Raw genomic sequence first — 26,640 nt, 5'->3', positions numbered from 1 at the left:
CAGAATACTGGAGGAGGGGGGCAATGTGAGCTGGGGCAGTGCATGTCCCGCCATGTGTCACCTCTCTGCAGGGAAGGAAAGGAATGGGAGCACAAATGTGTGCACAGCGCACCACTCCTGCCAGTGGCAGAGCCAAGGAAAAACCCTTTCCTGGACAAGTGGCTCTTAGGGGGAAGGGGAAGAAAAGAGGAGGGAGGGTAGACCCAGACCTGCTCCACACTAACACATACTCAGATAGCAGAGCTGCTCTTAACCCCAGCCAGCCAGAACACAGAGTGAAGCTGCCCACACGCACATACTCCTTCAATCCCCACCAAACGCAGCCACCACCCCGAGGCTCTTTCGGCACAGCCTGCCGCACTCTCTCCCCACATGGTTTCTACAGGAGGCCCTGTATCCCAGGGAGAATGGGGAGCCCCACCAGGGCACCCACCCTGCTGCTGCTCCCACCAGAACAGAGGATTTACCTGAGACGAGTGAGTGAGTGGCTCTGTCCTCCCTGGCCCTGGCTGAGCTGGCTGTTGTGCTTTCCTTCCTGCTTAGCTGGCTGGCCCCAGGTAAGGTCACATCATCATCAACAACCATGGGCTTAACGCCCATTGGTGTCCAATGCCTCCCTCACTATATGTGCCTCCCGCAGCATGTCACCCTGGGTCACCGCCCTGATTGCCTGGGGCTAAGGCCGGTAGTGAGTGTCTTATTAAGAGTTACCTCGTAGGAATCCGGGTATAGCGCACATTTGGATAGGAGTAAGCTAGGAGTTGTTCAAATGGATCCTTACAGCAGCATTTCAGGGTATAGACAGCCACAAGTACAAGGATTGCACCCACTTGCTGAAAAGACATGGCAGCAGGATCTACGCTCTAATCCCAGAGAAACAGGAAAGCACCATGGCACACTGCTGAGGGAGCCCATCCTGAGCCATTCTGGGCTGCAAAGCAGGGAGACGTCTGTGCCAGACACACTCTGCCCCAACATCTCAAAGCAGGATACCTCCTGTTACTCAAAATGCTCAGCTCCACCCTGAGCTATTGTTTACTTCAAGTCAGGGTATCTCTGATGTTGGATGTGAAGTTGCTGGCTGCCTCATGTTTAGCCCAAACAAGAAATCCAAGAATGACTATTTAAAATAAAACTATGAACTAGTTCCCAACTATGTAAATAGCCTGTCTACTGAGAACTCAAACCTCTCAGCTGTGTTTATTTGTTCCTGAATAATATCAGTCACCATATAATTATACCAGTGTAATGATTGTTATACAAATTACAAGCTGCAGCTGACATTCAAGGGGAAAACATAATGGAAGGGAGAAAAATGGTCTTCTGTGACAAAGATTGTTCTTCCAGCCAGCTGTTTGGTGGGTACATTTTTTATAGAAAGCCAGCAATCAGTCCCAACTGGAAAAATCTAATTCAGGATTCAAATTAAAATTGCAGGCAGATGCACCGTGTCTTCTGTTTGCAAACACTCCATTTACAAATTTGGAGCAAGACTCTGCATGAACGTTTCCTACATGACTAAACAAGGAACAGTGTCCCTGCCTCATACACAAAATGGCTTAGGAGCAAAATAATTGGATTCTGTGGAAAGTCTTTAATCCATAAGTACTAGGAACACTTCAGCACTTTGTTTAGCAAAGAGAAGGGAAACAGCATCTAATGGAGATATTAGGTTGCTTACAGGGAGGTGTTTTGTAAAGGTCAGTTTTTTATTTTTGTAACTAATTTTTTGTAAATCAAAACAAAAGGCAGACAACAAGATCCCAATTCTGAAAACCCACTTGGGAATCAGTTAAGAGTTCTAATGGATTCAGTGGGGCTACTCTTGCAAGCAAAGTTAACCCTATACCAACTGTCTATAGGACATCCTCTTTTTTTTTAGTATATTTTTAGAAAACACTGTCTAAACAGATTTTTGTTTCTAGTCAGTTTCACTTTCTGGCTGTCCAGCATTAGAAAAATATTGCAAAGTCTGGGCTAAGGACAATACAAAACATTAACTAAAACTGAAAAAAATCATTGAAATATTTGTAGAAATTAGGTTTTATCAAACCCTGATTTTACAAAACTGAAGTATCATGGTTACATTGTCCCACTACAATGCTTCTAAAATAACATTCATGACCTAGTGTGAGATGTGAGAAAAATAGTAGGGGAAGATAGGGAACTGATATCTTCATACACTTTTTTTTGCCCCAACTGTAATTCAACTGGTTTCAATAGATCATTTTTCATTTATACTAGGGAAAAGACAACACTGAAACAGCACATTTGGGTCACTTGACTTCTCATCTTTTTACCATCCATGGGAAATTTAGCAGGATGAGAACCCCCAAATTCCTACAAACCTGGTGACATTCTCTGATTTCACTTCCTCGTCCTTTCCTTCCACTTGTCTCCTGATCTTCTCACCACGCCCCAAAGCTTTTCCACTTACCTGTTGTTGTCTTCTGGGCTGCCTATGACTTGAACCCTTTCCTGCCAAGATCTCCTGGAGGTGGCCAACCAGCCAACTCCATCTGCTGTGGGAACCAGCATGGAAGCCTATTAAGCCCACAACACACCTGGCATCAGTGGAATGGGGCAGGGCAACCTGAAAGAAACATGGTTTATAGTATTGCTCTTTCCAGTAGAGGGCAGAGGCACAAAATCATAAGTTAATTCTTTTCCTCCATTGATTTTTGAGCACTATATAAAGGTGGTACTGGTAAATATATCATTAGCCTCATTTTATGTACTGAGAAACAGAGGCACAAAGCAGTGCAGTAATTTCCTATGGTCACCCAGGATGGCAGTGTCAAAGCCAAGTCTGGTGTCCCACTCCAATACCTTATCCACATCTACTATAAACAAGCCCAGATCTGCTCCCTCTGAAATCAATGAGTGGATGGAGGTGTATTTTTGAATGGCAGTATATCTGTGATGCAGACAACCTACAAGTAATGCATGGAAAAATATGTTACCATTCCATGCGGCAGCTCTAGTAGAATAATTGAAACCTTAGATCTAGTCATATTACTTGCACAGTCTTCTTTGAACCTTATCTTTCCATTGGCTAACCTCAAAGAAAGATTATGATTTTTAAAGCCCTCAAAGAGTGAAACAGAATACCTGCCCCCATTAAGTCATCTGTTTCATAAATCTTTCAGGCATGTGGTAATCTGTTAATGTCTTACGCTTGCAGGCTGCATGCATTTTTAATCAGCTTTCAATAACGACTTTTTATATATAGATAGATGATTAGGCTCTCTCGTTGTTCTGGCAACTTGGCCTGCACGTCAGGAAAAAAATCAAGTGTTGTTTTCAAAAGCACAATTTTCCATGCAAGTTAAAAAGTGTGTGAAATATACAAGAACTCCAGTAACAAGTGCCATCGAATTTAATTGAAAGATCCAACAGTTTTGTGTTTACACCGAATGTTTAAAAGCTGCATTTATTATAAGAGTGTTGATTTTATAAAAATTACAAACTCATTTTCCTTCAGATACCAAACTTATTGCAAATTCAAAACAGTGTTAATGGTTTACCAAAAATTACATTTCTTAATGCATTACGGATATATATTAAGTTTTACTTGTTAAACTCCTGGGTTGTGTCTACACTGGCCCCTTCTTCGGAATAGCCATGCTAATTTAGAACTTTGGAATAGGGAAATCCGCGGGGGATATTTAAATCCCCCGCAGATTTCCCTATTCCAAAGTTCTAAATTAGCATGGCTATTCCGAAGAAGGGGCCAGTGTAGACACAGCCCTGGGCTACGTCTATACTGCCCCCTCTTGTGCAAAAAAAAATGCAAATGAGGTGAAGCATGGAATACTGCCACGCCTCATTTGCATAGTTAATTAGGCTCTGTTTTTGCAGAAGAGGCTTTTGCGCAAAAAAACCCTCTTGCGCAACTGCTGTTCTTCCTGAAAAAAAGAGGAAGAACGGCTCTTGCGCAAAAGCCTCTTGCGCAAAACAGAGCCTCATTTATTATGCAAATGAAGTGTGGCAATATTCCACGCTTCACCTCATTTGTGTATTTTTTAGTGCAAGAGGTGGCAGTGTAGACATAGCTCTGGAGTAAACAAATGCATGCGGTACTATGGAAGCACACATGGCAGTTATATAGTTGAGGGGAGATGAGTTTTGCACTTAAAGTAGTGACTCAGTTTGTTAAATATGAAGAATACAGTGTACTCCTCCCAAAATTACATGTACCTTGTGTATAGAATGAATTTCCTGAGAATTTACAAGTAAATCTGTTAATTAATTTGTAAAGAACTCAAAAATTTAACTCAAATTTTAGCACCACGTATCAAGCCTTTTGGACAACTACAACAACTTTTGGACTATGGACACCAAGGGCATATGCCTTCCCATGAAAGGTATTGACCTCTGGTTTTAGCAGTAGTTCTCCCATGCCAACAGATGTATTCCAGCTGTCTCAGCATCAGGTCATCCAAAAAGCCCCCAGGCCTTACCACTCTTGCAGAAGCTTCCAGAGCTCTCAGTACCACATCACAGGTGTGACATTAAAAAGAGACACAGGAGAGCCCTAAAGTGATTCAGTGTAATTTGGATGGGCTCTTGGGGCCTGATCTTACAAACCCCGAGAACTCCATTCGAGTCAACAAGAAGGCTCTGTCTACACTCACGGCTTCTTGTGCAAGAACATCTTGCACAAGTGTTCTTGTGCAAGAACTCTTGCGCAAGAAAACGTTCACACTGCCATATGCGACCTGTGCTTTTGCGCAAGAGCGCCCATGGCAGTGTGGACGCTTTCTTGCGCAAGAAGCTTTGGTGGCCATTTTAGCCATAGGGCTTTCTTGCGCAAGAAATCCCTGCTGAGCGTCCACACTGCCTTCTTGCGCAAGAGCTCTTGCGCAAGAGAGCTTACACCTGTCAAAAAAGAGCGTAGCTCTTGCGCACGGAGCCCTCTCATACCATGCCGTACTGTAAATTTACTTGCGCAAGAGCGGGCGGGCAGTGTGGACGCTCTGCAGATTCTTGCGCAAGAATGGCTGTACTTGCGCAAGAAGCCGCGAGTGTAGACATAGCCGAAGTGTTTGAACTGAGGATTGGGCTGTTACTGGATATGCAGAATGTGGTCAGATGTCAATTCATCTCCTAGGAAAAGCAGTTTACTTGCAGTTGATTTGCTAACAATTCCACATGCCCCATTAGGCAACAGGCCTTAACCAACAACTGTTCAACTCCCTGCCATTGCAGAGGCCTCAGGTAGTGATGCACATTCAGTCCTCCTGTTCTCTCCGAGTGGCACACAATAGCTTAATCTCCAGAGAGCTGTAATATTGTGCTCTAAAATGCTAGTTGAGAGGCTGGATGCAGGGTTAATATTTAATGGCTTCTCATACACAGAAAGCCTAACTAGATGATCTAACTGTCCTGTCATAAGAACGGCCATACTGGGTCAGACCAAACTTCAAATCTTGTATATGATGGAAATCACTGCAAGTCAGCGAGCGCAGCAGCACCCCCAGAACTACTAGTTCCAGCATTTGTGCCTCTCTCTCTATGGAGCTAGCCCTGTTTCCATTTACACAGGTGGTGGATCAAAGTGATAAAATATTCCTTCCAAGAGATTTCTGTCAAATGAATCCCTGCTGGAAGAAGCAGTGGCTCCTCTGGCAGGATCTATTGCTATTTACCATGAGCCTTCTAGCATCAAATCATACTCAAAAGTTAAGTTAGTACAAATTACTTTCAGGAAAAAGTTGTAAACTGCAGGGCTGTGTCTACACTGGGCCACTTATTCGGAAAAGAAGCCGCTTTTCCGGAATAACTTGCCAGCTGTCTACACTGGCCGCTTGCTTTTCCAGAAAAGCAATGACGATCTACTATAAAATTGTCAGTGTTTTTCCAGAAAAACTATGCTGCTCCCGTTCAGGCAAAAGTCCTTTTCCAGAAAAACTGTTCCGGGAAAGGGCCAGTGTAGATAGCACAGTAGTCTTTTCTGCAAAAAAGCCCCGATCACGAAAATGATGATCGGGGCTTTTTTCTGGAAAAGCGCGTCTACATTGGCCACGGACGCTTTTCTGGAAAAAGTGCTTTTCCGGAAAAACATCCTGCCAATGTAGACGCGCTTTTTCCGGAAATACTTATAACGGAAAACTGTTCCGTTTTAAGCATTTCCAGAAAAGGGTGCCAGTGTAGACGTAGCCCAGGAGAATTCCCTCTGATCACCGGAAAAGCTCCCTACTGCACTGGAGTCTGAACAATGTGAGGGCATACCCTGGCCCTTGACACAACCATGCCATTCTCATTCAACAGAGGCCAGAACAGTAGTAAAAATAACAACACTAAATTGTGTCCTTTGGGTTAGACACTTTGGAAAGTGGCTGAGGAGTATTCCCACCAATCAGCAGCCAGCCACCTTAGTCATTCTAAGGACTACACAGGGCAGTGTTTCAGACAATCTGCCAGTCGCTGTAGTGAATTGTGATTTTTTTTTCCAGTGGGTGTAGCTCTGGTGCACTTGGGAGACCTTTCTTCACTGATCTTAACTGCATCAGATTTAAAGAACACACATGCCAATACCCTATTAAGGGTCTAGTGTCAGAGGGATAGCCATGTTAGTCTGTAATTGAAAAAACTTTAAAAAACAACAAATAGTCCTGCAGCACATTAGAGTCTAACAAAAAAAATGTGCCTGGTACCATGAGCTTTTGTGGGCACAGCCCACTTCTTCAGAGTCTAGTTGTTAGTAGTAGTTATACTATTAGAGAGCCCAGCCAAGACTGGGGCCCATTTGAGCTAGGGGCAGTATATAAACATAGAGAGACAGTCCCTACCCAGCAGAGCTGATAGTCAAAATTAGATACAACAGGGAAAGGGAATAATAAAATCAGAGAGAGGTAAAGTGATGATATTAACAAGCCAGAGCAGGAAAAGGGCATGTTAAAGAATGTTATTTTAGATAAGTTAGATATATTCAACTCAGGAGGGCCTGACAAAATTCCTCCTGAGATACTTAAGCAATCTCACAACCATTAGCAATTATTTTTAATTCTCCCAAGAAGCACAACAGGATGCAACCAGCACAAAAGCAGCATTATTGTACACCCATCTTACACAGCTAAAGCCTGGGCAGATTCTTGCTCCAAATAGGAATAATTCCCTCTTGGGGAAGGGAGGGGAGGGGGGCACACAGGGATTATTGACAGGTCCTGGGCACACACAAGAGCCTACAACTATAAGCATGCCCCCCTAATCTCAGCCTCTCTCCTCTGGCTTCCATTGCAGAGCCCCTTCTGGCATGGCCTTTCTGCAGGCATTGAGAAAACTGGAGCCGGAAGCTTGTGGATGGGATTCTCAAGAGGGTCTATGTGTCATTGAAATACAATTTGTGCTCCTAACTCACTGAGGCACTTTTGAAAATCTCAGCCTCTGCCTCCATGCTGATTTTGCAGTGGCTGGGGTCTCTGGCAAGTGCCATGTGTGGCACTATCACAGGATGTCTCATCAGCTACCTGGTGAGCAGCAGTGCCCAGTACACAAAGCTTCTTTTCTACCATAGGTACCTTTAATCCTGTTTTTTGAAGCATGACAAGAGCGTGCCTTACTGCTTGGCACCCTCTGACCATCCCTCTTTACTGTCTGTTTCTCCCAGTTACACAGTCTCCAAATTACTGAGCCACTTGTCTCATTAGCCCAGCAATTACCATCCAGGTGTCAGCCATGCAAACTGGTTAATTAACTTAACTCAAGCTTGCAGGCTTTCCAATACTGCAGCCACTTCTGTGACTAGGATGATACTGAGAGTGCCCATCACAGACAGCCTGGCCAGGATTTGGCCCCGCGTGCGTAACTGCTTATGAAACAGTGAACACTGCAGTAAAACAGTAGGGTTGCAGGCAATTATTTTTTAGATAAAGGAAATGCAGTGGCTTTAATCAACCTCGATTTCAGTAAGGCATTTGATACAGTACCTCATGGGGAATTATTGGTTAAATTGGAAAAGATGGGGATCAATATGAAAACTGGGAGGTGGATAAACAACTGGTTGAAGGGGAGACTTCAGCGGGTCATATTGAAAGATAAACTGTCAGGTTGGAGGGAGGTTACTAGCAGAGTTCCTCAGGGATCAGTTTTGGGACCAAACTTATTTAATCTTTTTATTACTGACCTCAGCACCAATAGTGGGCATGTGCTAATAAAGTTTGCGGATGACACAAAGTTGGGAGGTATTGCCAATTCAGTAAAGGATCAGGATATCATACAGGAAGATCTGGATGCTCTTGTAAATTGGAGTACAGGCAGTCCCCGGGTTACGTGGGTCCAACTTAAGTCGGACCCCTAGTTACGAACCGGGGGGGCCCCCGCTAGTGCGGGGTGCCTCCCCCACTGTCGCCGCCTCTGGCGGCGTGGGGGGCGCTTCCCCCCAGCAGACCAGGGAGACACGGAGCGTCTTTTCTCACCACGGAGGACGCGGGCGGCGGGACCGCAGCGCGTCTCGGCGGTCCCACCGCCCACGTCCTCCGCAGCGAGAAAAGCTGCTCCGTGTCTCCCTGGTCTGCTGGGGGGGGGGCGCAGCTAGTGCGCCCCCCCAGCAGACCAGGCTTTTCTCGCCGACGCCTGGGGTAGAGCAGCTGGGGGGCTGCCGGGTTGGTCCCACAGCACCGAGGAGCAGCGCTGCAGGACCAACACAGCAGCACCCCAGCTGCTCTGCCCCAGGCATGTCTGTTTCAGCCGCTGCTGGTCAGTTTCAACATCGGGTGAATCTGGACGCCAGTTCCGACTTACATACAAATTCAACTTAAGAACAAACCTACAGTCCCTATCTTGTATGTAACCCGGGGATTGCCTATAATAGCAATAGGATGAAATTTAATAGTGAGAAGTGTAAGGTTATGCATTTAGGGATTAATAACAAGAATTTTAGTTATAAGCTGGGGACACATCAGTTGGAAGTGACGGAAGAGGTGAAGGACCTCGGAGTCCTGGTTGATCACAGGATGACTATGAGCCACCAATTTGACATGGCCGTGAAAAAGGCTAATATGGTCTTGGGATGCATTAGGCGAGGTATTTCCAGTAGGAATAAGGAGGTGTTAGTGACGTTATACAAGGCATTGGTAAGACCTCATTTGGAGTACTGTGTGCAGTTCTGGTCTCTCATATTTAAGAAGGATGAATTCAAACTGGAACAGGTTCAAAGAAGATCACTAGGATGATCCGAGGAATGGAAAACCTGTCTTATGAAAGTATCAGAGGGGTAGCCGTGTTAGTCTGAATCTGCAAAAGCGGTGAGGAGTCCTGTGGCACCTTATAGACTAACTGAAGTGTAGGAGCATAAGCTTTCGTGGGCATGCATCTGACGAAGTGGGTCTTTGCCCACGAAAGCTTATGCTCCTACACTTCAGTTAGTCTATAAGGTGCCACAGGACTCCTTGTGTCTTATGAAAGGAGACTAAAGGAACTTGGCTTGTTTACCTTAACCAAAAGAAGGCTGAGGGGAGACATGATTGCTCTCTTTAAATATATGAGAGGGATAAATACAAGGGAGAGGAATTATTTAAGCTCAATATCAATGTGGACACAAGAACAAATGGATATAAACTGGTGATCAGGAAGTTTAGACTCGAAATTAGACGAAGGTTTCTAACCATTAGAGGAGTGACGTTTTGGAACAGCCTTCCTGGGGAGTAGTGGGGGCAAAAGACCTACCTGGCTTCAAGATTAAGCTAGTTGGGTTTATGAAGGGGATGGTTTGATTAGATAACATGATCTTGGCAACTAATTGACCTTTCACTATCGGTGGTAAATAGGCCAATGGCGGGATGATAGGAGTTACTATAGAGAACTTTTTCCTGGGTGTCTGGCTGGTGAGTCTTGCCCACATGCTCAGGGTTCAGCTGATCGCCATATTTGGGGTCGGGAAGGAATTTTCCTCCAGGGTAGAGGCCCTGGAGGTTTTTCGCCTTCCTCTGTAGCATGGAGCATGGCTCACTTGCTGGAGGATTCTCTGCATCTTGGGGTCTTCAAACCATTATTTGAGGACTTCAATATCTGAGATATAGGTGAGAGGATTATTCCAGGAGTGGGTGGGTGAGATTCTGTGGCCTGCACTGTGCAGGGGGTCAGACAGATGATCATAATGGTCCCTTCTGACCTTAAAGTCTATGAGTCTATGAGTCTATGTTCTGCAGCAATAAGGTTCTGACAGCAGGAGAGGCACCGGTGCTGCTAGTTTAAGTGGGCTTCAGACCAGCTCCTCCACCACAACAGAGGGAGAATAGCCTTGAGTCAGTGGGAGTGCCAGTTGGCTGCTGCCATAGAGGACACATGTGCACCCCCTGTTTCTCCATGGACACGTACTGGAGGCGGATGTTTGTGCTCTCCGTTCCATCTGATAGCTAAACGCCTTCCTTGATATTCAACATTCTGGTCACCATCTGCAAAGCACAAAAGGTCAGAGACCACCACTCAACCTGTGTTTGTCTGGATGGGGCTTGGGCATTCTCAGCAGCAGGCCCTCTCCCCTGGAATTTGCTTCCTACAGAAACTGGCCTGAGTAAGCCCAATCCAGGCCACTTCCCACTGACACCTAACACACACTGCTTTGTCCAGGCTTTTTCATCATTTCTGGATCTGCCTATCCTTTCACCTAACTTACTAGTAACAAGGACTTTATCCTTCTGAAGTTGATGTTAGTTCTCACAGGATCTTGGTCTATCTGAGGTCTTGGTGTCAGTTTAACCAGGCACAGATCACCTCCATACTGTAGGAGTCAGGGCCTGTAATAGAAACAATTAAACTATTTCTGCCTTTATACGCACAAACAGGGCACTGATTAGCTGGGTTAATTATTGTGCACAGATCTAAGGCCCATAGGTACTTTATATTGCTAAGGCTAGTGTTATTCAGGAAATAGAGTCCAGGAATAAGACTTTGGGGTGGATGAGGAAGAAGGGAGAATTCTATCTCCACCAAACTACTACACTGTTATACTGTTCAGGCAATATTGAGCCACTTTATGTAAGCACGGTCTCTTCTTGGGTTACAAGGCAGCTGATAGTTAAACATCTGTTTTCTTTGGTACAGTACATGGTCCATCTGAAATAACCCACAATTAACAGCAGGGCTACAGTATATAAAGTGTAGCATGTCTGTAATAGTTTAGCCATATTAGAGGAACTGAAGAACAATCCTCTACAAACCGCAGAGCATCATAATCCTTGTTAGAATGACACAGGCTTGAACTCTGGAGGCATGTGCATATAATGCCAACAGGCAGAATTGAACCTGGGAACCTCTGGGCTATGTCTACACTGCAGGCTTCTTCTGCAAGAACTGTTTTGCGCAAGAGTTCTTGTGCAAAAGGTCTTCCACAAGAGCGTGTCCACACTGCCATGTGCTTTTGAGCAACAGATGTGCTTTTGCGCAAGAGTGTCCATGGTAGTGTGTACGCTCTCTTGCGCAAGAAAGCTCTGATGGCCATTTTAGCCATAGGGGTTTCTTGCGCAAGAAATTCATGTTGCCTGTCTACACTGCCTTCTTGTGGAAGAACTCTTGTGCAAGAGGGCTTATTCCTCGTGGGGAGAGGATAACTCTTCCAGAAGAAGCCCTGTTTTCCGACGCTGTACTGTAAATTTACTTGCGCAAGAACGTGTGTAGACACTCTGCAAGTTTTTGTGCAAGAAAGTTCTTGGGCAAAAAGCCTGCAGTGTAGATGTAGCCCTGGAGTTTAGTGCATGAGCCTCTACCACTTGAGCTAAAAGCCAGCTGGCTCTTAGCTAAGGTTGTAGGGAAGACTCATTATTCTCTCTAGGTATGTATAGACTACATGCCTCTGCTGGCAGAGACATGAAATTAGACATACTGACATAGTCAATGAAGCGGGGATTTAACTATCCCCTGCTTCATTAAAATAAAAATGGCTGCCACGTTGTGCCAGTTCAGCTGATCATTGGCACAACACGGCAGTCAAGACGTGGATCGGTCGACAAGGAAAGCCTTTGTCAACCGATTCTGTAAACATCGTTTCACGAGGCATAAGGGATTGGTCGACAACGGCTTTCCTTGCCGACCGATCCGCGTCTTGACTGACACGTTGTGCCAATGATCAGCTGAGTCAACACAACGCAGTGGCCATTTTTATTTTAATGAAGCGGGGGATATTTAAATCCCCGCTTCATTGACTATGTTGGTATGTCTAATTTACGTGCCTCTGCCGGCAGAGGCATGTCATCTAGACATACCCTCTGTAAGTGGTCTCAGTGCCTCTAAAAGTGACAATACATTACACTCAGTAGATGTGTGGGTTACAGCTGCATGAATCATGAGCTTGTGGAGGAATCTGTGGGTTTGCTGATGGTGTTTTGAACTGGTTTTTAGGCATGTCTAAAAAATTTCCATTGGAATCCTCCCTCTCTTTATTTTAAATAGAAAATTAATTTTCAGCTTAAAATGCTTCTACCCCTTGGAGACAAAGACTTTCATTGCTTCTGTTACACCATCCTGACTGAATCTAGATAGTTGAGGCAAAGGCCTGGACTCTCTTAACTTGCCCCTGCAGTGCCAGAGTTATTACCAGTGTTCCCTCTAAGCTGAGCACTTGGGCAACCACCCAGGAGAGATTCACACGCTGCACAGCTGATGAGCAGAGCGCCCTACGCTGGCAGCATGTGTTTCTATTGGTGGTGCACATTTGCACATGCCTCAGTACACATAACAAAATGTATTCTGCACATGAATGGAAAAGATTAGAGGGAATATTGGTCATCACCATAGGAACTGCGTGAAAAATGAGTAAAATGGTTCCTTATTCTCACTCTCTGTCCTTTACAGATGCCCATGAACAAGCACAAAGGGAGTCACTGCTGCTTAGCAGGGTACCCCGCCCTATTGACATAATCAGGCCTGAGGTGCTCAGCCCTTGTGAGGATCAGGCCATGAGACTAGGCAGAGACCACATTCTCTGCTGTTTTGTACAGGGCTAGCACTCAGTCATCACTCAATAAAGCACAGCAATGCACTGTCATTCAGTTCTCACGCAATTTACTCAGTCGTTGTCACTACCCCTTTGCCCCACTGTCTCTCTCTTACTCACAATAATAATTATTAGTCTTCTTGAAACACAGCAAGAAATGTTTAACTGATCGATCCCTGTTACCTCCAAAGCTGCTGGAGAAGCACCAGACTTAAAAAGGGGCCAAAATAAATTATTTTAGTGGTACTAGCAATGGGTTTGAAGAAGTATATTTTACTTCAAATATAAACAGTCCTAAGGCTATTGTTACTCTGCCAGCAGCAGCCAAGACCTGGGCTTGGCAAATATCTGGTGGGTCACAGCCTTTTTCAGCTCCTCACAGACACTCGGGGTCGAGAGCTGTTCCTCAGCCCAGATACTCGCTGTCAGAACAAGCGATAACATTGCAAATTGCTACCCAGTTCTCACATAGCTATCCTGTCCCACACCCAGACAGATGGGTAACACTTGGTTTCTTCTCTTCATTTTTTTTTTATTCTAATTTTGTCTGGTTGAATAACATGTGTGGAAATTTTTATCTATCTCAGGTGCCAATGCACTTTTTGCCAGCAGTGCATATGGATGGACTCGGTTCTGAGCTCCCAGGGGTTGCCACACACTGTTAAAAAGACCATGTTAGGCATGTGTACACACCCATACACAATGGCTGTGTCTACACTGCACCCCTTTTCCGGAAAAGGGATGCAGATGAGACAAGTCGGAATTGCAAATGAAGCGGGAATTTAAATATCCCCCACTTCATTTGTATAAACATGGCTGCCGCTTTTTTCCAGCTTGGGGCTTTGCTGGAGAAAAGCGCCAATCTAGACGGGGATCTTTCAGAAAATAAAGCCTTTTCCGAAAGGTCCCTTATTCCTGATTTTAAGACACAGCCAATATGTGTACACAGATTGTATTTGCAGATGTTCAGCGGCTAGCCAGCCTCCTACTTTGCCCACACAACTGCACATTCATGTATCCCTGAGCACATGAATAGCTGGGTGAAGATAACTAGCCTGTGCTAGGCTCAGGTCAGACTTCTGCTGGGAGTCCCTTCTGGCCTTAAAGCTTCTGAAAATATACACACAAAATAACACCTTCCAGAGGCCAGAATGAGCTGCCTAGGAGGATTATGTCTGTTGTACTAATAGCGTTTGGCAGTGCCCAAAACACTCTAAGCATGCTCCTGATGTACAGGCCAGCAGCTGTGGCCCAACCTCCTTCCCACACCTTTCTGCATAGGTGGGAATTAGGGAAGGAGCAATCCCTGCATGCCTGACAGCAGAAGGTCTGTAACTGCACCCACGGTCTTTATAGAATGGAATGTGAGCAAAATTCATTGCCCTCCCCATCCTACACTGACCACCCATGTAAAAATCGAGCACTGCAAAGCCCATATTATCTTCCTCCTTCTTGTCTTGCACACTGTATTTTCTCATGGCCATTTGTGCTTTCTAAACAGGTGTTTGTTATGCTGAGTTCGGAGTGCGTGTCCCGAAAACCACAGGCTCTGCCTACACCTACAGCTACGTGACAGTCGGGGAGTTTGTGGCATTTTTTATTGGCTGGAACCTGATCCTGGAGTACCTGATTGGCACAGCAGCTGGTGCAAGTGCCCTCAGCAGCATGTTTGACTCCCTGGCAAATCACACCATCAGCCGTTGGATGGTTGACAGTGTTGGAACCTTAAATGGACTGGGTGAGCCTTAGATTAATACTCTTTTCATGCAATGTGTTGTGACGTGTGTTAATTGGGGCTTGAAAGAAAACAGGAATCTCCTTGGAATTCAGACAAGGACCACATGTGCTGTTCACTATCTACTACCCATTCACCTCTGCCAGGGATCACCTAAAATAAGGTGCCACTAAATCTTTGTTCTCAGAATAGACTCACAGACCATCTTGCTGCTTTACTTATTGTTTGTTCTCCCCTTACGGTATCCTTTGTCTCCCAGCTCTGCCTCAGTCTGCTCTCTAGGGCAGTGACTGTGCCTTCTTTATGAATCTAGTACACTGAAGGCAACAGTGGAAAAAACAGTAAATATTATGCGTATTGGGTCTGATCCTGTGATGTTCAACTCCTAGGTTTTGCGTGGGAGCACTGTATGGATAAGGGCCAGGACAGATTTTGGAGATGGCTCATAACTCTTTCACAGCTCATTGGTGTTCAGAGCCGGTGCTCCAGTTTGAGCATATGTTTGCACAGATACTGCTCTTCAGTTGGGCAAGAAGGTGCTGAGCATGGTATTCAACATGCTGAATTGCCTCCCTCTCTACAACTTGAATTGAAACGGTTGTGGTGATGTAATGCAGCCTCCTCTCTGATCCTGTTCACTGCCCTGGTGTTGGTATAGCTTGAAATGGCAACCCAGTCTTGCTATTGGAGTGATTTGCAGGCATCCCAAGAGAGCTGGTGTGAGATGACAGCTTACATCTCTGGTGTCAGGTGTGCTGTCATGCACAAGATCCCCTCCCTTCTGTAGGTCTGGTTCTCTGCTCAGGAGGGAGCCTTCGTCTGGCTGTTTGGGCCTTTGGGCCCCATAGCTAAAGCACAAGTCTTTCAAAACAAAGCCCAGTTAATCGCTGTCCCAAACAAATCCCCCTTCCTCCTTGGGCAGTTGTCCTCTGCCTAGGGTCTGTGCAACCTGCAAGTCCTGTTCCTTGATTACAGGCATCACTTTCTCCTCTTGTACCAGGAGCCAACCCGTCCTTCATTCTCACAAAGCCATAACTTCTCCCTGAATCCTTTCCCTTCATTTCAGGGGCTTCCCAGCACCTCAAGAGCACTGAAAAGGAGCCCAGGCTCTGCGACCCTGGCCTGTACTACGCAGCAGCTCTCTTCTGGTCCCTCCAAACTGCCCTACTCACAATTCCCAGTGCTCTTTGCATACAACTTCCCCTACCTCATCTTGGCCCTCCCTAGCATCTTTCCCAGACTCTCTTCCCAGCAGGGAACCACACCAGCCCTGACCAGGTCCCCAGCCTTGGAGAGCTTTCTTATCCCAGTGCTGTCCTTCCTTTGACTCTCTTCACCTTCCCAACAGCAGGGGATCACAAAGCCTTAACTACAGGGGAGCCAGCCAAGTCCCATTCCCTCTTTACACCAGGAACGAAGACTTGTCTTTAACTCGCTCACCCTTCCCAGCAAGGCTTGCTGTAGCATATAGTCATCTAGGAAGAAAATTGGGTACAAATGCTGGTTCATGCCTCATCCATGCCTGGATTTCCTGCTAGATGAGATCATCTTATGAGCTGTGGGTTTTCAGGAGGGATGTCTGAAAATGCCAACCAATCCTGTTGAGTACCCTCTCCTCACCTAAGGCCTAATCTTGCAAGATGCTGAGCTCCTTCATTTTCCGCTGAAATCTTACTTTGCAAAATCAGGCCTTTAATGCAGACACAACTGGAAGTGGGCGCCTGTTAATTCCTCAATGGCTCATGAGGGTGGGACCTTTGTGAGTGACTGTATCGAAATCCTGTTGCTAATCCCTTCATTCACACAGGGACTCTCTCCTGCTGATACACATGGGATGCTGACCAGAGACAAGACAGTTTAAAAAGACACAAAACCACAGTGTAAAAGTGAAGATAGGATTTAAAAAGCCAAGCAGTCTGGGGATCGACTCCAAAGGGCATAGTGTTTGTGAAAGCCCTGTGGTTGCCAGTGAGGAAAATGTCTCCGGGAAACATGATCTACAGACTAAGGCTTACTGTAGCAAAGAAGTCTTGACCCATAGACAGGCACTGTCCTGCACTCTCCTGATCAAAGCTATTGAGATATACAGCACATGATCCAGTTGCCGCTCATCCTTCTTGCTGCCCTGTTTGATCAAGAACTGGTGTTTCCAGTCTTCATCATTCTGCTCTTTCCACACAATTCTGTAGTCTGTTTTGTCCTGTGCTAGTGACAGAATTTGTAGCATGGCTCCCTTATCCCTGAGGCATTTCCCATATGGTGACACAACTGGAAAATACTGGTTGGCTGGAGGGAGCATTCTTTGACGCAATCAGAGGGGCCAAAATAAATCACTTTAGCGGTACTAGTAATGGGTTTGAAGCAGCAAGTTTTGCTTCAAATGCAAACAGTCTCAAAGATTGGCTTGTTTCAATCAAGTGTTATAGATGGGCTCAAGTGGTGAAGTTGGGAACTGGAGTGGAACTTCCCTGAAATTTGGGCAGAAAAATAGTCTGGGGCTTCTGACTGAGCCCAACTCTAATGTACACCTATTGGATGGAAAACAAGGGGCTACGTCTACACTGGCAGCTTCTTGCACAAGAACTGTTTGGCGGAAGAGTTCTAGCACAAAAAGTCTTCCACAAAGCATCTACACTGGCATGTGCTTTTGTACAAGAGATGTGCTTTTGCGCAAGAGCATCTATGGCAGTGTGTCTGGTAGATGGATTTCCATTCAAAACAGCTACATGCAGTGCCTTGCATGTAGAATAGTGATAGAGATGCCGTTTGGAATGGAAATCCATCACGGCTGCATCTCTATCACTATGGCAGTGTGCACACTCTCTTGAGCAAGAAAGCTCTGATGGCCATTTTAGCCATAGGGGTTTCTTGCGCACGTTGCCTGTCTACACTGCCCTCTTGCGCAAGAGGGCTTATTCCTCGTGAGAAGAGGAATAACTCTTCTGAAAGAAGCCCTGTTTTCCGACGCTAGACTGCAAATTTACTTGCGCAAGAACGCACGTGCAGTGTAGACACCTGGCAAGTTTTTGCACAAGAATATCTGTTCTTGAGCAAGAAGCCACCAGTGTAGACGTAGCCCCTGTGTTTCATCCTCTGTCTTTGCTAAAGTTCTCTCTGACTACTGTGGTATACGGACACTACATGATTTCAGGGGAGTGCCTGTCATAGATACACAGATGTTGATAAAGATACCTCCTAGCTGAAGCAATATACTTCCAATCTAGTGCAGCAGCAGGTGGGAGAGTACATGCATAGATGCCGTGTTAGCAGGCTGGCAATCAAAGCAACTTCTCCAGACCCCAATTCCTAGTTAATCATATGGGCTCTATCTGTAATGAAATGAGCACCGAGCCAATGGCAGTTTTTAAAGCTAAATCACAATATATACATTATGCTGTTTAATTTTACATTCCCTGCTATTGCCAGTGCAGAGTCACTCAAACACAGAGGGCAGTCTGTAAAGCCCATGGAGTAGTGGTGGGCAACCTGCCCACCTCGCCCATCAGGGTTCTACGTGTGGCCTGCAAGACATTTTGTTTTCCGACCAGTATTACTAAAGCAATGCTCATGGGAAGGGAGGTGTGTGCTGATTGCACACAATGCTGACTGCGCCTGCTCCTTCTGCATCCAGTCATTCGACATACATCGCAAATTCTAAGTACACAAGTGTAATTAGCAAAATTACCCTATCCCAGGAGACCTTCTTGGTTACAATGTTGAACTGTCGACCCCCCGAGATGAAGGGTGGCCACTCGCGCAAACAACTCACTAACCTAGGTTGTCTGTTGCTGCTGTGGAGGGTTTAGGGATTCAGCAACATGGCTTTTGCAGACAAGAACAGTTCAGAGCCACTTTTCATTATCACTGTCTAGATTTCCGTCTGCTGGGACCAACCAGCTGCCCATAACACAAGCATCTAGTAACCTCTTGCTAGTTTCCTTGATTTCCCTGATTTGTCTAATTTGTGCTTGATTTCCCCGATTTGCCCCAACATGTCTCTGTGGCTAATGCTACTGAGTAGCAGTTGATCCCAGTTCTGATATATGCGTCTTACAAAATTAATATTTGATTCATCTTTAGTTTGAGGCTGGCAGAACTGTATGACTTGGCAATATTGGAAAATGGAGGCATCTTATATAATTTAGGACATGATCTTTCATTCTTTGCTCACCCAAAATTCCCTTTGACTTCAGGGCAAAAAAATGGAGGCTGGGGCCTTTCTTCTAAAAGAAAAATGACAATCCATTAACAGTAAACAATTTGACACACAACTGAGAGCTCTGGGCATGGAAACATAGGCAATGCTGTACTCAGAAGAGACCAATAGTCCAGTATGTTGGTTCCTACAAAATCCTTCCCAGAAAGGTGATAAAATATTTCAAGGCACCTAGTTGTGCCATTCTGTGTAATGGGGGAAAATGTCTTCCTGACCCTAGCTAGCAATTATTTTATGCCTTAAAGCCTGGGAACTGAACATCTTTGAAATGTATCATGGCTAATGTAAGAGAGGTGCTTTGAATTTGTGCCTCAAAACCAGGGCAAGGTGCACATTAACTATTGATAACTGGTAAGCCTTTGCATTAAGATTAAAGAAGACAGGGGAGGGGATTTTCCTGAGGTCCTCTCTCTCTCTCTCTCTCTCTCTCTCTCTTTCGCTGTGGTTGAAAAGTTACACATACAGTTTGTTTTGTTTATATAGGGAATGGAGAAGAATCATATCCAGATCTTCTCGCTTTGGCTATTGCGGTCATTGTAACCATCATTGTCGCCATGGGGGTGAAGAACTCTGTGGGATTTAACAACGTGCTCAATGCAATTAACCTGGCAGTATGGATCTTCATCATAGTTGCTGGGCTTGTCTTTGTCAATGGTGACAACTGGTCTGAAGGGCAGTTCTTGCCATTTGGATGGTCTGGGGTAAGTGTCTTACACACAATCTGGTAAGCGATGGTCAGCAGCAGCCTTCAACTGAAGCATTCTAGCTGCCCACAGAAGTCCCACACCGTATAACCAGCACCAGTCCAATTCCTATCTGCCATGCTAGCAGGTCTTCAGTATTTATTTGTATTACAGTAGCACATTAAGGCCCCAACTGAGATCAGAGCCCCAGTATGCTAGACACCATCTGTACACATCCATACCAAGAGAGAGTTCCTGCTCAGAGGAGCAATAGTCTAACACAAACGCAACAGACAAAAGAGTGGGAGAAGCAATGGGGGTAAAGCAAGCTGCCCAATGTCACAAACAGCAGGTCAATGGCAGAACTTGGAATAGAATCTATGTGAACTGACATCTAGTCCAGGGCCCTAGTCACTGGCCCATATTACCTTCAAGTTATAGAACAACTGAAATCTTTAGTCACCTTCCCCTCCCCTGCTTCATTCTAGGCCTAGTCTACGTGAGGCCTCCCTTCCCCTCCCCTCCCCTCTTGATCTAAGATACACAACTTCAGGTATGCAAAGAGCACAGCTGAAGTTGACATACTTACCATGGTGTCTTACAAAGGATAAGGTTTATAGGGGCTGCTCTCCAGTTACTCTGTCTACTCTTCTCCTCCTGGAGCACAGTAGTAAACAGGTGATCACTCAGAGGTCCATTTATCATGGGACATAATAAATCAACTGCTGGTGGATCGATCACGACAGTGTCAATCTGCCATGTAGTGGAGACAAGCCCTTAGAAAGCACCTTGGTTTCCTCTCCTGACTTATGGGCCATGTGGAGAGGCCTGAAAGGTGCTACGTCCACACTGCAGGAATTTGTCGGCAGAGGCAATGCAAATGACGCACTCATTAGCATTTCTCACGCTCTCATTTGCATAGTCTCTTCCGATCCTTTTTGCAGAAGAGGTTTTTGCACAAAAACAAGCAGTGTAGACGGGGCCATTTTGCACAAAAATCCCTTTTGGCAAGATCCCTTATGCCTCAAAAAAGGAGGAATACAGGATCTTGCGCAAAAGGGTTTTTTTGCGCAAAACAGCCCTGTCTACACTGCTTGTTTTTGCGCAAAAACCTCTTCTGCAAAAAGGTTCGGCAGAGACTATGCAAACGAGAGCGTGAGAAATGCTAATGAGTGCTTCATTTGCATTGTCTCTGCCGACAAAAGGCAGCAGTATAGACATAGCCATAAACGGGTTATCCACTGTCTGCGGAGGTGGAGCACAGGTAAACAAGAGCAGTTGAGGTATTGTACTCTGATTATATCTGAGAAAGAGGGGAAACCAGGATGGCAGTGGAGAGGGAGCTATCTGAGCTCTCCAAAGGGCTGCTGTATACTGACCGCCCAGAGACAGAATTACAGAGCAATAACAGAGGGACTTTCAAAAAGAATTAAAAATGAGCCAAAACTGGGACCATTCTTCCAAACCCCCTCAAACCCTGGGAGTCCAAATCATACAGAATCCAGGTCCCAGCTCTCATCCAGAGACCAAACCCTAACCCACCTGAAACAACTAGACTGATAGAAATGAGCTGAACAGAATCATTTTCCAACGTGCCTACATGATTTAGGAACCTAAATCACATTGAGTTTTAATGGAAACCAGTCTCCTGAGTGACTTAAGTGCTTTTGACCCTTTTACACCCAAGGGCTATGTCTAGACTGGCATGATTTTCCGGAAATACTTTTAACAGAAAAGTTTTCCGTTAAAAGCATTTTCGGAACAGAGCGTCTAGATTGGCACGGACACTTTTCCGCAAAAGCACTTTTTGCGGAAAAGCATCCGTGCCAATCTAGACGCGCTTTTGCACAAAAAAGCCCCAATCGCCATTTTCACAATCAGGGCTTTTTTGCGGAAAACAAATCTCAGCTGTCTACACTGGCCCTTTTGCGCAAAAGTTTGCGCAAAAGGGACTTTTGCCCGAACGGGAGCAGCATAGTATTTCCGCAAAAAGCACTGATTTCTTATAGTAGGAAGTCAGTGCTTTTGCGGAAATTCAAGTGGCCAGTGTAGACAGCTGGCAAGTTTTTCTGGAAAAGCGGTTGATTTTCCGGAAAAACTGGCCAGTCTAGACACAGCCACGGTGTTTTACTGAAACACTGCTCCCTGCTCAATGTGGTGAGCTGGGCTACTCTGGGATCTAGATCCCAACCCTTTTTGCAGCTACATAACCAAACCCCAAACAACATTTGCCCATCTTTGAAAAAGTGACTTGTGATCCAGTCTTCCTTCACTCCATCAGACCAATCTTAGAACTTTTTCTTAGGGTATGTCTACACTAGCCCCCAGTTCGAACTACAGTGGCTAATGCGGGCGACCGAAATTGCAAATGAAGAGCGGGATTTAAATATCCCATGCTTCATTAGCATGTTCCCGGGCGGTTGCCATTTTGGAAATTGACAAGCCCGGAGGAACTGCCCGTGTCTACACACGGCAGAGAAGGGCTGTTCTGAAATAAACCCCTTACTTCGAATTAACCTCATGTGTTTTAAACCTTAATTCCAAGTAAGGAGTTTATTTCGGAATCGCCCTTCTCTGCCATGTGTAGATGCAGGCAGTTCTTCCGGGCTTGTCAATTTTCAAAATGGCAAGCGCCCGGGAACATGCTAATGAAGTGTGGGATATTTAAATCCCACACGTCATTTGCAATTTCGGTCACCCTCATTAGCCTCCCTAGTTCAAACTAGGGGGCTAGTGTAGACGTACCCATAGTTCTAAGCTCCAGAGCCAACCATTTGAAATATTATATTGTTATAATGTTATAACATCATACAGTAGCCATGGATAGAAAAGGAGCTCAGGGCGAGGCTAGCACAGTTTCTATAAAGAGGGGAAACAGACTGTTATTTGTTTTGGTTGGTCTTCAGTAAAAATGTTCTAAACTGTTTGTTTTGTTCACTTCATAATGCCACCTGCCAGTGCTTATTCTACGGATGTTAGCTCAAAGCTTACTGAGAATTTGGACAGATTTGGCTTTTTCAGCCTGCTTGAACTGGTTTTTATCCAAGGATGAGCAGAGACTGAAAATATCTTGTCTGGACTAAGCCCAAGATAATATCTTAGAGTTACACTGCTCAACCCCATAAGGTTTTGTTCAGAAAAATAAGCAGGAAAGTAAAGTAAACCAAGATTCTTGGTTATAAGAGCAGATCCTGGGCTGTCTGATGTTTTTGCTTCCTCTTTTCTTAAATAAATCAATATTTTTTGCTAGATAAAACCTAAAGGGAAGAAAGAAGCCTCCTTGAGAGAATATATTGCATTTATCTTTTGAAGCTGCTTGGCCTTTTTACACCACATATTAGGAACAATAAACAAAAGAGAAATAGAAAAAACAGCCATTTCTCTTGTATTCAAACCTATGAAAGACTCAGGGCAAAAGTACAAAATTTAAAGGGATAAAGGGGCTTGATCTAAGCCCATTGAAGTCAAAGGGAGCCTTCCCATTAATTTAAATGGATTTTGGATCAGCCTAGAATTGGTCCCAAAGTTCAACTTTTGTAAAAATAATCATGCAGTGGCTGTGTTTAGCATGAAATTCACTCTTGTACAGAGGGCCACATAAGGCCTCTGCATCAATTAAGTTCTTTAAAATAGGATTTAAATTAGGCTTAAATGCTAAATAGATTATATAAATTAATGTATAACATACTAGTGGCTGTGTCTAGACTGGCCAGTTTTTCCGGAAAATCAGCCGCTTTTCCAGAAAAATTTGCCAGCTGTCTACACTGGCCGCTTGAATTTCCGCAAAAGCACAGACTTCCAACTGTAAGAAATCAGTGCTTTTTGCGGAAATACTATGCCGCTCCCATTCGGGCAAAAGTCCCTTTTGCGCAAAAGTTTTGCGCAAGACGGCCAGTGTAGACAGCTGAGATTTGTTTTCCACAAAAAAGCCCCGATCGCGAAAATGGCGATCGGGGCTTTTTTGCGCAAAAGCGTGTCCAGATTGGCATGGACGCTTTTCCGCAAAAAGTGCTTTTGCGGAAAAGCATCCGTGCCAATCTAGACGTTCTTTTCCAAAAATGCTTTTAACAGAAAACTTTTCCGTTAAAAGCATTTCTGGAAAATCATGCCAGTCTAGATGTAGCCTCTATGTGTAATACATATACATTGCAAACCAACCCACTTCTTGTGTCTAACTGAGGGCATGACTACATTACCCTCAGGATCAATGGGCAGCAATCAATCCAATGGGGGTCGATTTATCGTGTCTAGTATAGACACAATAAATCAACTGCCAAGCACTATCCCATCGATTCCAGTACTTCACCGGAACAAGAAACATACGTGGAGTCAATGGGAGAGGGTCTGCTCTTGACTCTCTGCAGTGAAGGCACTGTGGTAAGTAGATCTAAGTACGTCAACTTCAGCTGCTTTATTCACATAGTTGAAGGTGCATAACTTAGATCTATGGCCTGTGGTAGACTAAGCCTCAGATACCAACACTACCTTAATGGTCTGTCTTGCATAGAATACCTTACAGAAAGCCACAGCAATTATTTCTACTTCTGTATTTAAATTAAGAGCTGCTTTCAGTTTGATTTGCCACCTGCCATTTATGTAATTCTCAGCCATTGCACGTTTCAGTGTTTGTTTCAAGATTAAATATACAATGTTATCAAAGACAGTTATCAAAGAAAAAAACACAAAATATTTAAACAGTACAATTAATTCTTTATCCAAGGATTCCCAGTGGGTGCTGCTAGCCCATCAGCAGTTTACAGCCAAAACATGTTTTTTAGTGAGATAACACATCTGATTTACATCTATTCTGGTCTATCTAATAGCACATTTTGCCGTCACATTAAAAAGTTTGCTAATATGTAATGTATGAGAATGTTACACAGCCCTATCAATTTAATCAGATTTGGACTCTTAATCGCATGAAAGCAAGTGACTATGTAAAACTAGTTAATTATCTCATCTATCACTATCAGGATCTGTCAACGGATTCAGGGGCTGCATAACTACTGATCTGTGTCAAGCATTCGCAAGTTGCAAATTCCCTTTGTTTGGTGATAATCCAAACTCCACTAGCCTGCAAATGACACAGGGCTCCCTCCCCTTCCAAGGGCTGCATTCTCTCAAATCCAGTGGATCTCCTGGTTTAACTTTTTTGTTTTAATGTCATTAAAGGCTCTTTTATTTCTAGATATTTCGTTATGTGGCATGACGTTCAAGATCCATGTTGAAGTAGAAGCACTAGATTAAATCATCAGGTTCTTGGTTCTCCTGGGTGCAGACCCCAAATCAGAGTGCTCAGTTTGGGCACTCAGATCAGTCATTAGTGTCCAAAAGTTCAGATGAACTAAAACTAGGCTCCCTATCTTAAGCCTCCATGTCTGAAAACTTAGATTCACTCTGAGCCACATGTGCCTTGCTTTACATGGGCTTATTGACTTCCACACTCATTATGGGAGGGGGGAGTTGAATTTGGTTCAATAGACACTGAATTCAGTTTCCTGCAAAAGCCAAAATCCACTCCCCAGGAGGAATAATTCAGCTCGGCATTGGGAAATATGGTAGGAGGAAGTATTAAGTGAAAGCCTCCCCTATAGGCCACTGGGTGGGTAATGGAACTACTCCCTAGCTGTTACTGGAGGCCTCCACAGCTCTGGTGCATCTTCTGTCTTCACCCCCCTGTAAAAGTAAAGCAGATCCTCCAGCCCTTGATGGGAGCAGGGGGAGGGAAAGCACAAGGAGCCATGGCTCATCCTACCAGTTTTCCTTCATACAGTTGATTAAGTCAATTATCCGTGCAGGTGCTCAAAGGTGCAGCTACTTGTTTTTATGCCTTTATCGGCTTTGACATAATCGCCACCACAGGAGAAGAAGCTAAGAGTCCCAACACCTCCATTCCCTACGCGATCACAGCTTCATTGATCACGTGCCTGACAGCATACGTATCTGTAAGTACCCACTACATAAAACATATCTCCACAATGGCTTTTGTGCTGCTTTCTTTAGTGAGATAATGTGCCAGTGAGATCATATACTAAATGTTTCCTGCTCTGGTAGATGTGCACGCCTACATCAGCCGTGGATGTGTTTGACTACATCAGTGCCCTTTGATCTCCCAGCCTGTTGTTTTCAAGCAGATAGTTTCATTCTGATGGGGATCCCATTTCCTGTGCAGGTTACATGGAACATGTGACAGACCGTCTTCCCCCCCCCCTTCCCCCCGGCATAATCTACATCATCTGACACAAAGGGGAGGTCAGTGTGGAAGACTCCAGCAAAGCAAAACAAAACAGAGCAACAAGACACATTCCCCAAGCTATATCTTTGGAAGAGGAGCCATTCCCACTACAAATTTAGGCTGCTGCCCAAGGCAGCACAGATCATAGATCACAGGCAGTAACAGGTGTGGGTGGCAAGCATAGAAATGGCAGAAGCATTGTTCTGTTTCTCTGCATTCAAATAAAGGTGCATCTGTATTCAGGGTAATGGAACAAAATTGAATGAGTCAGAGAGGGGGAAATGTTGTTCTGACTGTTTAGCCAAAACCTATCCAAAGGCCACCAGGTTAGCCTCTTTCTTTCATCATGGCAATTACCAGCCAAGTCCCTTCAGTTACTCTGCATTCGGATAATTGCTCTGCAGTAAGAATATATTTTGTCCTTTGCACATAATGATTTAAGTAGGTTGTATAATAAACATAAGAAGCGCAACCATTTCTGAAACCACATTTGAAATATTTCTGACCTTCATCATGAGAAATTGACCTCGTCCATTGTGGATTCTTGGCAGAAATATTTGCTGTGGTAATGTACAATCCTCGGTACTGCTACCCTGGTGTCTTCTTTTGTCTTGATAGGTGAGTGTTATCTTAACTCTCATGGTGCCCTACTCTGCCATTGATACCGAGTCCCCTTTGATGGAAATGTTTGTAGCCCGGGGATTCTATGCCGCTAAATTCGTTGTCGCCATTGGATCTGTAGCGGGATTGACAGTGAGCTTGCTAGGCTCCCTTTTCCCAATGCCTAGGGTCATTTATGCCATGGCTGGTGATGGGCTGCTCTTCAGGTGAGTCACG

At 44.8% G+C, this 26,640-nt stretch overlaps 1 protein-coding gene across 1 annotated transcript in view; it reads left to right on the top strand.

The window, feature by feature from the left end:
• The window catches only part of SLC7A14 (solute carrier family 7 member 14), an 85,160-nt gene that overhangs the window by 45,138 nt on the left and 13,382 nt on the right, over window positions 1-26,640 (top strand). Inside the window, exons 3-6 of the mRNA XM_075937935.1 lie at window positions 14,436-14,672; window positions 19,369-19,586; window positions 25,367-25,513; window positions 26,422-26,630. Of these exons, the coding sequence (XP_075794050.1) occupies window positions 14,436-14,672; window positions 19,369-19,586; window positions 25,367-25,513; window positions 26,422-26,630 (811 nt within the window). The remainder of the gene's footprint in view (window positions 1-14,435; window positions 14,673-19,368; window positions 19,587-25,366; window positions 25,514-26,421; window positions 26,631-26,640) is intronic.

This window comes from Pelodiscus sinensis, chromosome 10 (assembly GCF_049634645.1).
Source record: "Pelodiscus sinensis isolate JC-2024 chromosome 10, ASM4963464v1, whole genome shotgun sequence".
NCBI classification, from domain to species: domain Eukaryota; kingdom Metazoa; phylum Chordata; order Testudines; family Trionychidae; genus Pelodiscus; species Pelodiscus sinensis.
This window is presented reverse-complemented; position numbering and strand designations above follow the sequence as displayed.